Below are 13,064 nucleotides of genomic sequence, written 5' to 3'. Positions count from 1 at the left end.
GTCGATGAAGCATTCCCTCCTGCATATGATCCTATTCCTCCGATCTATATTGGATCTTACAAGCAGCTTCAACGTCGTGTTGCTTACATTTACTAATTACGTTGTTGAAGCCCCTCCTCCACTAAGCTCCGTTGCGGTCCGTTCCTCCTCTCTACCGATTTCCTCTGCGTGAGGGCCGTCTTCCCCAATGTCTAGCGCGCCGTTCACGGTCAAGGCGGTCTTCGAGTATTCTTCGAGCCATGAGGATGACCTTAATTTTGGCATCGGCCAGATCATAACTGTCACTGCGGTGGAGGACGATGAGTGGTATTTTGGCGAATATGCTGATGCTTCAGGAAGCAAAGTAGAGGGCATTTTCCCGAGAAACTTCGTGGAAAAGTATGAGCCACCTGCTCCTCCGCGGCCCTCGCGCCCAGCTCGGCAGAAGAAAGACCCGGAGACATTTGCACCGCCCGAGCCGGCTCCTGTTGAACCGGCTGTAGCGGAGACTCGTCCATCCGAGCCCGAGGAAGAAGAACCTCGTGCGTTAGAGACACGAGCTGTACCTCCACCTCCTCAATCACCTCCAGCCGTCGTGGAACAACAGCCCATCCTTGAATCAGCGCCTCCTCCGCAGCCTGTACCTGCTCCTGCTCCTGCTCCTACGCCAGCAGCCCTGGGGCCCGCAAGCGAACCCAGCGAACCTGCTCAAAAGCCAGTGTCCAAACCCCTGCCCCCCGCCGTCGCTGAAAAACCATCTGGATCCTCATTCCGGGATCGCATTGCTGCTTTTAATAAGCCTGCAGCAGCGCCGGTTACACCGTTCAAGCCAGGCGGTTACTCCTCATCTTCATTCATCAAAAAGCCTTTTGTTGCGCCACCACCTAGTAAAAATGCATATGTCCCACCTCCTCGAGAGGCACCCGCCGTGCCGTACAAGCGAGAAGAGGACCCCGAGATTCGAGATCGACAAGCACCTGAGCCTCCTGTTTCCGAAACTCGACCGAGTGAAGGTACTGAGGATGGCGGAGAAGATCAACCCAAGCCGACAAGCTTGAAGGAGCGAATTGCGCTTTTGCAAAAACAACAGATGGAACAGGCTGCTCGTCATGCTGAGGGAGCCCAAAAGAAGGAAAAGGCCAAGCGACCCCCAAAGAAGCGCGAAGAATCTTACGAGGAAGGTATTGCTGCAATGGAACCAGCACTTGAAGGCGAAGAATCGCCAGAATTTGGCCGAGACCAGTGTGTAGAAACCCCAAGAGGTGCAAGCGGTCCTACCGTGCAGCCTGCCGTCCGACAGCTTAGTACCCAGGATCTGGCGAGCGATACCAATGATGCAGATGATTCCGCTGCTGCTGATACAGAAGATGCGGGGGAGATCTCTACAGGGAAAGAGGATTTAGATGAGCAACCCAATCGCCCAGGCCGACGTGAGCCTTCGGTCCCAAAGCGTGCAGGAGAACGCGAAGGCAGCGAGGATGAGCGAGAGCGGGGAAACCTTGAGGCGGAGGACACTGAAGATGGCGACGAGGAAGAAGAAGATATAGACCCAGAGGTCAAGCGAAGAATGGAACTCCGCGAAAGAATGGCAAAGATGAGTGGTGGCATGGGGATGATGGGCTTCTTTGGGCCCCCTGGTGGAATGCCTGTCCCCGGAGCTGCGCGCAAACCAAAAGCGTCTGTGGGGAGCGAAAAACACACTGGTGAATCGGAGACTGTTACAACCCCCAGCGCGCCGGCGGTTCCCATCGCCCTCCCTGGGATGAACGCTGTGAAATCCCCGCTGACCTCACCCGCTATCGAGAAGGGCCGACAGGAACCTCGACCTATCGATTCGGTTGAACAGCATGCTCCAGGTGGAGGTTCTAATGTCGTGGAGCCTCGCGAGGAGGATTCTGAGGAGGAATTGCCGTCTCGTCGTTCCATCGACAAATCTATCCCTACTACTCACCGTATGCTGAGTCGTGCCCCCCTTCATGCCGTATTCGACTAATAGTTATGCCCTTTAGAGCGCCCGGTACCCCCTCCGCTTCCCCCAATGGACTCGCGCCCCGCTCCCCCGCGTACTTCTCACGACCTGCCTTCATCACCCCCTCCGGTACCAGGAGGTGAGTCGTCTAGAACTGTGCCTGGAATCTTACATGCTAACCCGTGAGAACCAGGCCGACCCGCCCCTCCCCCACCGCCAGTGAAGAGCCCGTCTGGTGGTGACGACTCAGATGATGAGCTTTCTGTGCACGCAAAGAGCTTGTCTCTAAACGCTGCAGTGGCAGATCAATCTTCAGATCCAGCACCTCCACTACCAGAGCACATCGACTCCCGTCGCTCGTCGGCTTACGAAATAACTTCACCAAAATCACCAACGGTCCCTTCAGAGAAAAGGCTTAGCCGGGCACCTCCACCAGTTCCAACCAATCCGCCGGTGCCCGCTCAAACCCGACCCCTCCCGCCACCACCTCCAGGAGCTATTAGTCGCAGATCTACTGCCGATAGTCGAAATAGCGGTATCTCGCAACCCCGCCAAGCCGGAGAGGATGTTGAAGGTGAAGTGACGGAGTATGATGGCGATTATGATACCGACATTGCCTCAGGCGCGAAATTCAAGGACGCCTTGAAGGCACATGGGCGGGATTCGAGCCTCGATGAAGGCACTGGTACTGATGACCAATCTCTGCAATCACCTCGTAGCCCGGCAGAGACCCGTCTACCGCCTCCCCCTCCTCCCTCTATGCCTAGAGCAGTCCCTCCGCCTCCCCCATCTCAACCACCAAAGAGTTCTGGCAGAGCTTCAATTGACGCACCTAGGGCGCGTCCTCCCCCGCCACCTCAGAGGGAGCAGTCCTTCGGCGGCGATGATGAGTATGATCCTTACCGCTATACGGCTCCGCAGCATGGATTGCCTGCTCCAAAGGCCCCCCCTGTGCCGACGGGCCGACCAGAGGTCCCTCCTCCTCCCCCGCCACCTCCTGTTGAGGAGGATGACTCGGACGACTTGTATGACGCGTCACCTGTACATGCTGCTCCAGAGGCTGCGGCGACTCCTCCTAGCCAACCACCAACTGTGCTTCCACCCCCGACACCACGGAGCAACCGTGCATCTTTGGATGTGCCACGAACTCAACCGGCCGTACGAAGGTCTATGGATGTCGCCCGTCCGTCTGTCGACCAGGGGTTTATTGCTATGGACCTTGACTTAGCCGAGGGGACGCTGTGGTGGACGCAGGCGAATACCCCTCCGCCTGTCCTTCAGGATCGTCAGGACATACTCCTCGAAATCGAAGAATCTACTTCCTCCAAGCGGGGTGGCAAGACTACAGTCACGAAGGATGTGTATGTCCTATTCCGCGATTACTCACAGACCGTGATTACTGTGAGCTTTGATGCTCGCAACCCCGCTGATGCAACGCTGGAGCAACGCCATGAGCAACCTCCTCTGCCACCTCGCCAGGACCAACTTGAGAATGCTCATCTTCAAATCGGTACACGCGTTACTGAGGGCGTTAATGCCATCCAGAACACGACGGTTTCCGACGGTACCCCGTTCGGACTCGTCAAACACTTGTTAGAGCCGTTGTCGGATGCTCTACGTCCCGTTGGAAATCGCGCGTACGGTGCTTTGGTCTATTCAAATATGGCCAATGCTTCGGTGCAGCAAAATGATGAGATTCGCCCTGGAGACATCATAAGCTTCCGCAATACTCGCTTCCAAGGGCACCGCGGAACAATGCACCAGAAGTACTCTGCAGAGGTCGGTAAACCAGATCACGTTGGAATTGTGGTAGATTGGGATGGGACGAAGAAGAAGATTCGCGCATGGGAGCAGGGCCGAGAGAGCAAGAAGGTCAAGGTGGAAAGCTTCAAACTCAATGACCTCCGCAGCGGAGAATGCAAGGTCTGGCGAGTGATGCCCCGCAGCTGGGTTGGTTGGGACAATTGAAGACACCCACAAACATACAAATAATGCGTGATGACCTTGATGTGGGATGAGCCTTTCGAACGAACCCAGAATGACCGATTGACGATGGATATCCAAGAACAAGCGCGCTCCACCAACCTGACATCTTGCCTCGCTCTCCTCCTGTTGAACATGAGACTCCAAGATACCAAATGGAAGATGGATAGATGATATGTTTCTGGTACATCTTAATCTCGCATGGTATATGAACTTTGACTCGAATTCTGCATGCCTGTTTCTCAACCTCTGTGATTAATGAATCTCTCAGATATAGCATCTCCCTGTTCCATGTACCTATTGACATAGTTATTGTTGCTTTAATGTAGCCAATTGATCTCTCCCTTGTTCTCTAGTTATGCTTGTCGACAATTAATTTTGACATGGTGGTAACTATTCATGTTGCCTCATCAAGCAAGCTTCACAAGTCTCTCTTTCTGTTCTCATATTCCTTCTTGCGAGCCTCCCTCAAGACCGTGTCCCCTGGATTTGGCGCCTCATGCAGATTTCAAAACAGAGAATCCAGCTCATGGATCCTGAGACCAGACGGAAAAAGGAAATTCTAGGAGAGTATAGACAAATGAGAACGTGGAACTAACCCGTACTTCAAAGTATGTCAACATCAATTTTAGAGGTTAAAGATGTAAGCCCCAGTTCTTTGGTGACAATGCAAAGCAATGGTGTACGAGACACTGGCATCTTTAGAAAGTTCATCAAGTTTGAGCAGTAAATCATTTGGCCCGCGGCAAATACTCAGAGAAGACACATGACAGTTTGGAGGATTGAAGGGGCAGGTCGGGTGGAATTTACCGAGCCGATCTTTGTTCTTCTGTTTCTCAATGAAAAAACACGCTCGTAGCATTGCCCGAGCCGGAAGTTATCCAGCAGATCTTTGCTCTTCTGCTTTTCGACGAAAGGAGACGTCATCGCAATAGATCTGCGGTTGCTTGGGGGCCAGCAGGACTCTTTCAAGAGAGGATATTCCTCTTGCTTTCTGATAGCATCAGAAGCTCTTTCAAATATTATAACCGGGAAGATTTTCGAATTCCCCGGCGTAAGGCAGAAGTTGCCGGAAAGTGCTCCAGTTAATTCGAAGGCTGGCGGGGGCTGCCTGCGTTGAGGTCGAGCTTGGGCCCAGGAGGGATGCCATGATACATCGACTCAGCATTGAGATCCCTGTCCAGTTGCTTCGTGAGTATCGTTGTTAGCAGGGACGATCTTCTGGCCAGATCTTACGTCGTAGACGTTCCGGAGGCTCATCCGATGAAGGCACTTCTCGAGTGTAGGACACACCTCCCCCGCTACCAGGGGATCAGTCAGTCTGTGGCGACCATGCTTTTTGACGATTAGCAAGGGGAGGCTCTATTGGAGAAGCACGACATACACAAAGGCTGCGATGATGACGAGGTGGTGGACGACGTTGTAATTAATTGTAGTCAGCCGGGAGAAGCTCGAGACTGTGTGCTCAGGACAATGGGGAGGAAAGCAAAAGAACGAAAGAACTTCAGATGCAGAAGTAACACATCAAGACATGCATGCAACGGTGAATGAATCTGTGCCTGAGGCAGCAGTACTCTTGCCCCAGCACCCGGCCTGGTCTGTGCACTACAGCACCACAAGCAGCCCGGAACTTGACCCGCCTTCTGTTCTCCATCTCACATCTCGCAGCTCAGCTGTTCCTGCTCATGCTCCCAGAGGTGTCATTTTGACTGCCCTAGTGGCCACCGTCAAATGTCCACCCTAGGGTGTGTTATCAAGAATGGCGCAAGCGGGTCCTATCACGGACGTCACCCAGAGACTCTTTCTTGAGTTAAAGTCGAAGAATGAGGAGACACGAGTCCGAGCTGCTTATGAGCTCTACGAGAACGTTCTTGCTATCTCTAGAGGTATGGCCATCTCCTATACTTACCCACACCCGTCCAAAGTTGACTTCTGGACTTTGTTTTGTAGACTGGCCCCCCGAGAGATTTATCGAATTCTATAATGCCGTCAGCCAACGTATCGCCCAGCTCGTCGTCACCGGCAATGATGCGCACGAACGGATTGGAGGGATTCTCGCTCTCGATCATCTGATAGACTTTGATGGTGTGGATAATGCGCAGAAGACAACCAGGTTCGCCAGTTATCTGCGCAGCGCCCTCCGCAGCAGCGATAATGCGGTCCTAGTATATGCCGCGCGAGCCCTTGGACGGTTGGCTAAGCCTGGTGGTGCTCTTACCGCAGAACTAGTTGAGAGCGAGATACAGTCGGCGCTAGAATGGCTCCAGTCAGAGCGACAGGAAGGCCGGCGATTTGCTGCTGTGCTGGTTATCAGAGAACTGGCCAAGGGCTCACCCACGCTCCTCTATGGCTTTGTGTCTCAAGTCTTTGAACTCATCTGGGTTGCCCTCAGAGACCCGAAGGTCCTTATTCGAGAGACTGCCGCTGAAGCAGTGAGCGAATGTTTCGAAATTATCGCTGCAAGAGATATGCAGGTTCGGCAGCTCTGGTTTGCAAGAATTTACGAGGAAGCGCTTGCAGGGCTGAAGTCCAACAGCGTGGACTATATCCATGGGTCGCTCCTAGTTCTCAAGGAGCTGCTTCTCAAGGGCGCCATGTTTATGAACGAGCATTATCGAAATGCGTGTGAAATCGTCCTCCGTCTTAAAGACCACCGAGATCCGAAGACTCGAACGCAAGTTGTGCTGACAATTCCCATCCTTGCCTCTTATGCTCCCATCGACTTTACAGAAACATACCTCCATCGGTTCATGGTTTACCTCCAAGCCCAGCTAAAGAGAGACAAAGAGCGAAACGCCGCCTTCATCGCCATCGGGAAAATCGCAAACGCTGTTGGCGTTGCGATCGCTCAATACCTGGATGGTATCATAGTTTACATTCGAGAAGGGCTGGCACTGAAAGCGTAAGTGTAGCTGATCTAATAGGATATCAATTGGAACTAACATCCAGCAGGCGAAATCGAGCTGCCATCAATGAAGCGCCCATGTTCGAATGTATCAGCATGCTGTCGCTAGCGGTGGGACAGGCACTCAGCAAGTACATGGAATCGCTGCTTGATCCAATATTTGCTTGCGGGCTGAGCGAGTCTCTAACCCAGGCTCTTGTTGACATGGCTCATTACATACCACCAATCAAGCCGACGATTCAAGTAAAGCTGCTCGATATGCTCAGTTTGATCCTGGATGGAACGCCTTTCCGGCCACTTGGGTGCCCCGAGAGCAGATTGCCCCCGATGCCATCCTTTGCGAAGGATTTCACTCTTCGAGAACTACATGCCGACAATGAAATTGCATTAGCTCTCCACACATTGGGAAGCTTCGATTTCTCGGGGCATATCCTCAATGAGTTCGTGCGCGACGTTGCTATCAACTATGTCGAGAATGACAATCCCGAAATTCGAAAAGCGGCTGCCCTTACCTGCTGTCAGCTATTTGTCCATGATCCGATCATCAACCAAACTAGTAGCCACTCATTACAGGTCGTGGGTGAAGTCATCGATAAATTATTGACTGTTGGTGTCGGTGACCCAGATCCCGAGATCCGGCGTACTGTCTTATGGTCTTTGGATCGCAAATTCGACCGACACCTTGCCCGGCCGGAGAACATTCGATGCTTGTTCTTGGCCGTGAACGATGAAGTTTTTTCCGTCAGGGAAGCTTCAATTTGTATCATCGGGCGCCTTTCGAGCGTCAATCCAGCCTATGTATTCCCGCCTCTGCGAAAGCTGCTGGTCAACTTGCTCACTGGACTTGGCTTTGCAAGCACCGCCCGCCAGAAGGAAGAAAGTGCCCAGCTTATCAGCCTATTTGTTTCGAATGCGACAAAGCTTATACGGTCTTATGTCGATCCTATGGTGACTACGTTACTCCCAAAGGCAACTGACGCTAATCCTGGTGTCGCTTCCACCACGCTGAAAGCTGTCGGAGAGCTTGCCAGCATCGGAGGAGGGGACATGAAAGCATACCTTCCCAAGCTTATGCCAATCATTCTTGACTCGCTGCAGGATCTCTCGTCGCACGCTAAAAGGGAAGCGGCTTTGCGAACATTGGGTCAGATAGCCAGCAACTCCGGCTACGTCATTGACCCTTATACCGAGTACCCCCATCTTCTTGCGGTGCTCATTAATATCATCAAGACGGAGCAGACAGGGTCACTACGAAAAGAGACGATCAAGGTTCTGGGAATCCTCGGCGCATTGGACCCCTACAAGTACCAGCAAATAAGCGAGATCACTCCAAATGTCCACCATATCAACGAGATACAGACAGTGTCAGACGTTAGTCTCATCATGCAAGGCCTTGCCCCCTCGAATGAAGAGTACTATCCGACTGTCGTAATCCACACTCTTATGCAAAACATACTCCGCGAGAACTCGCTCGCGCAGTACCATTCAGCGGTTATTGACGCGATTGTCACAATTTTCAAGACTCTTGGATTGAAATGCGTGCCTTTCCTTGGTCAAATCATTCCTGGATTCATCTCCGTCATCCGAGGCTGTCCCCCAAGCCGGCTTGAATCTTATTTCAATCAGATGGCAATTCTTGTCAATATTGTGAGGCAGCACATTAGGGCTTTTCTCCCCGAGATTATCGAGATCATCCGAGAGTTCTGGGATGCCTCATATCAAGTTCAAGCTACCATTCTGTCTCTTGTGGAAGCGGTAGCCAAGTCTTTAGAGGGCGAATTCAAGAAATACCTCGCTAACCTTATTCCGCCAATGTTGGATAGTCTCGAGAAAGATAGCACACCGCGCCGACAACCATCCGAAAGAATTCTGCACACATTCCTAATGTTCGGACCCAGTGGAGAAGAGTATATGCATCTGATTGTCCCGTCTATCGTGCGTCTATTCGACAACACTCAAAATCCACAGAGCATTAGGAAGTCGGCAATCGACAGTTTGACCAAACTATCACGACAAGTAAATGTTTCCGACTTCGCATCCTTGATTGTTCATTCTCTATCACGAGTCGTTGCAGGCAGTGACCGTGTACTGAGACAAGCTGCCATGGACTGCATTTGTGCTCTCATCTTCCAGCTTGGTCAGGACTTTAATCACTATATTCACCTTCTCAGTAAAGTCTTGAAGCGTCACCAAGTCAGTCACGTTAACTATCAGATTCTGGTGACAAAGCTCCAGAAAGGAGACCCACTCCCACAAGACCTCAATCCTGACGAAAGTTACGCAACACTAACTGATGACGCTAACTATGCCGAAATTGGCCAGAAGAAAATGGTCGTTAATCAACAGCATTTGAAGAATGCCTGGGATGCATCTCAGAAGTCGACTCGCGAGGATTGGCAGGAGTGGATTCGACGTTTCAGTGTTGAGCTCTTAAAGGAGTCACCCTCACCCGCTCTGCGTGCCTGCGCCAGTCTGGCAGGTATCTACCAGCCGCTCGCAAGAGACTTGTTCAACGCCGCGTTTGTGTCCTGTTGGACGGAACTGTATGATCAATACCAAGAGGAGCTGGTACGGTCGATTGAGAAGGCACTCACGTCCCCCAACATTCCTCCAGAAATTCTCCAGATTCTTCTCAACCTTGCTGAGTTCATGGAGCATGATGACAAAGCGCTGCCTATTGATATCCGCACACTGGGTAAATATGCAGCCAAGTGCCATGCCTTTGCAAAGGCTCTACATTACAAAGAGCTAGAGTTCGAGCAAGATCAGAACTCAGGAGCGGTAGAAGCGTTGATAACCATCAACAATCAGCTCCAACAGTCTGATGCTGCTATTGGTATCCTCCGGAAAGCCCAGGCATATCGGGATGTCGAGCTCAAAGAGACCTGGTTTGAGAAGCTCCAGCGTTGGGAAGAAGCTCTTGCAGCATATAAACGCCGCGAGAAGGTCGACCCAGACTCTTTCGGCATTACGATGGGGAAGATGAGGTGTCTCCATGCACTAGGAGAGTGGAAGGTGCTGTCCGATCTGGCCCAAGAGAAGTGGAACCAAGCATCCCTTGAACATCGTAAATCTATTGCTCCTCTAGCTGCTGCTGCTGCATGGGGTCGGCGCCAGTGGGAACTGATGGATTCTTTCCTGGGGGTTATGAAAGAGCAATCTCCAGACCGGTCTTTCTTCGGCGCTATTCTGTCGATCCATCGAAATCAGTTCGACGAAGCTGCTATGTACATCGAAAAGGCACGAAACGGCCTCGATACTGAGCTTTCGGCTCTTCTTGGAGAGTCGTATAACCGCGCATACAATGTCGTCGTCCGCGTGCAGATGCTCGCTGAACTGGAAGAGATCATAACATATAAGCAGAACGTCGGTGATCCAGAGAAGCAAGAAGCCATGCGGCGGACCTGGAACAGGCGACTCCTTGGCTGCCAGCAGAATGTGGAAGTGTGGCAGCGCATGCTCAAAGTTAGAGCGCTTGTCACTGAACCGCAGGAGAATTTGGACATGTGGATCAAATTTGCTAACCTCTGCCGCAAATCTAACCGAATGGGCCTTGCTGAACGATCTCTTGCGTCGTTGGAAAAGGTTATTCCTGACGGCAACGGCGGTACAAGAACTATATCTCCTCCGGAGGTTACTTATGCCCGTTTGAAGTTTAGTTGGTCGACTGGCCGTCAACGCGAGGCCCTGCAGATGCTCAGAGAATTCACCGGAAATCTTACCGAAGACTTCACTCGCTTCAATGCCCTGGTGGGCTCACAGTCTGAGCATAATGGTGTGAACGGCATCAATGGCATTACCGAAGGCAACCATATAGATGTCAAGGGTCTAAGGGAGCGCGTTGGCGACGTCAACAAGTTCCGCAAGCTCCTCGCCAAGAGTTATCTCAGACTTGGAGAATGGCAAACAGCCTTGCAACGAGGTGACTGGCGACCCGAGCATGTCCGCGAGGTACTCAACGCATACTCAGCGGCTACGAGGTATAACCGCGACTCGTACAAAGCTTGGCATTCCTGGGCTCTGGCGAACTTTGAAGTTGTTACAACAATTGCCAGCCAGGCGAACAGAGAGAGTGGGACTCTGACTATGGTCCCTGGCCATATCGTCACGGAACATGTGATTCCTGCTATCCGTGGTTTCCTCCGATCTATCGCACTGTCATCCACATCTTCTCTACAGGACACCCTGCGGTTGCTCACACTTTGGTTTAATCACGGTGGCGATCAGGAGGTCAATAATGTTGTTACGGAGGGATTTATGGCAGTCAATATTGACACATGGCTTGCTGTCACCCCCCAACTTATCGCACGGATCAACCAACCCAACTTCAGAGTTCGCAGCTCTGTGCATCGCCTGCTGGCCGAAGTTGGCAAGGCACATCCGCAGGCCCTCGTGTATCCGCTGACAGTTGCAATGAAATCGAATGTTACCCGGCGGTCACAATCCGCAAGCAATATCATGGACAGCATGCGTCAACACAGCGCGAAGCTTGTCGATCAAGCCGACCTTGTGAGTAATGAACTGATTCGGGTTGCTGTTCTATGGCACGAACTCTGGCACGAAGGGCTTGAAGAAGCGTCACGACTCTATTTTGGCGACAACAACGTGGAAGGGATGTTTGCTACTCTTGCACCGCTTCACGAAATGCTTGATAAGGGAGCTGAGACACTCCGCGAGGTATCATTTGCTCAGGCGTTCGGGCGTGACCTCTCCGAGGCGAAGCACTACTGTATGGTATATCGCGATACTCAGGAGATCGGCGATCTAAACCAAGCTTGGGATCTGTACTACACAGTCTTCCGCAAGATTACCCGACAGCTACCGCAGCTTTCCAGCCTGGATTTGAAATATGTCTCGCCTAAGCTTAAGGACTGCGTGGATCTGGATCTCGCTGTCCCTGGTACTTATGAGAGTGGAAGGCCCATTATTCGCATTATCAGCTTTGATCCTATCTTACATGTCCTTCAAACTAAGAAGCGGCCCAGGAGGATGATATTGAAGGGCAGTGACGGAAGCTCGTACATGTACCTATTAAAGGGGCATGAAGATATCAGACAGGACGAGAGAGTGATGCAATTGTTCGGGCTCGTCAACACGCTTCTTGACAACGATAGCGAGAGCTTCAAACGACATTTGACGGTACAACGGTTCCCCGCCATTCCGTTGTCTCAAAACTCCGGTCTCATAGGATGGGTCGTCAACAGTGACACGCTGCACGCTTTGATCAAAGAATACCGAGAGACGCGCCGGATTCTCCTGAACATTGAACACAGGATTATGCTGCAGATGGCACCTGATTACGACAATCTAACGCTCATGCAAAAGGTCGAAGTCTTCGGTTACGCGATGGATAACACAACTGGGAAGGACCTGTACCGTGTTTTGTGGCTGAAGAGCAAGAGCTCCGAAGCCTGGCTCGAGCGGCGAACCAACTATACTCGGTCGCTTGGTGTCATGTCCATGGTCGGCTACATTCTAGGTCTGGGTGATCGCCATCCTTCCAATCTCCTTCTGGAGCGGGTCACCGGAAAGGTTGTTCACATTGATTTCGGTGACTGCTTCGAGGTTGCAATGCATCGGGAGAAGTACCCGGAACGGGTGCCTTTCCGTCTGACCCGTATGTTGACCTTTGCGATGGAGGTGAGCAATATTGAGGGAAGCTACCGTATTACTTGTGAAGCCGTGATGCGCGTGATCAGAGACAACAAGGAGTCACTGATGGCTGTCTTGGAGGCGGTAAGTACTTCTGACGAATTTCTTCTATCATCGAGCTAACTCGGAATCAGTTCATTCATGATCCTTTGATTAACTGGCGCCTTGGAATCCGCGAATCGCCTGACCGGATGCCATTCAGCGCCGAGCGACGTGCATCGGTTGTTTCCAGTGTTAACCTTGAACATGGTATCCAACCAAGTCACTTCTCCCGCCATCGGCGACCCTCAATCCTTGAAGGCGGAATTCTAGATGCCCAAGAAGGAGTGCCCAACGAGGCTCGCGAGGCACAGAACGCAAGAGCACTGCAGGTTTTGGGACGAGTCCGAGAGAAACTGACTGGGCGAGACTTCAAGCCGCATGAAGAGCTCAACGTGAGCGACCAGGTCGATAAACTGCTTGCACAGGCAACCAGCGTCGAGAACATATGCCAGCATTGGATTGGATGGTGCAGCTTCTGGTGATTTTCTTGTTTTGTTTTTCTTTTTCTTTTTTTTTTTTTTTTTTTTTTTTTTT

The 13,064-nt window shown here is 51.8% G+C and overlaps 2 protein-coding genes across 2 annotated transcripts; both read left to right on the top strand.

Annotated features, from left to right (window-relative positions):
- The first annotated feature begins 66 nt into the window (after window positions 1-66).
- BJX67DRAFT_7390 (SH3 domain protein) lies at window positions 67-4,115 on the top strand. Its single transcript, XM_071035368.1, has 3 exons — window positions 67-1,931; window positions 1,989-2,087; window positions 2,142-4,115. The coding sequence occupies exons 1-3, from the start codon at window positions 188-190 to the stop codon at window positions 3,914-3,916; spliced, it is 3,618 nt and encodes a 1,205-aa protein (XP_070891425.1). The 5' UTR covers window positions 67-187; the 3' UTR covers window positions 3,917-4,115.
- Window positions 4,116-5,461: 1,346 nt separating this feature from the next.
- Window positions 5,462-13,037, top strand: tor (putative TOR pathway phosphatidylinositol 3-kinase TorA). Its single transcript, XM_071027668.1, has 4 exons — window positions 5,462-5,817; window positions 5,882-6,833; window positions 6,884-12,572; window positions 12,623-13,037. The coding sequence occupies exons 1-4, from the start codon at window positions 5,691-5,693 to the stop codon at window positions 13,010-13,012; spliced, it is 7,158 nt and encodes a 2,385-aa protein (XP_070891424.1). The 5' UTR covers window positions 5,462-5,690; the 3' UTR covers window positions 13,013-13,037.
- The last annotated feature ends 27 nt before the right edge of the window (window positions 13,038-13,064 follow it).

The sequence above is a fragment of the Aspergillus lucknowensis genome (assembly GCF_044049455.1).
Source record: "Aspergillus lucknowensis strain CBS 449.75 chromosome Unknown BJX67scaffold_1, whole genome shotgun sequence".
In the NCBI taxonomy this organism is placed as follows: Eukaryota; Fungi; Ascomycota; class Eurotiomycetes; order Eurotiales; family Aspergillaceae; genus Aspergillus; species Aspergillus lucknowensis.
Note: the sequence above shows the minus strand (reverse complement) of the source record. Positions and strands in the feature narration are given on the sequence as shown.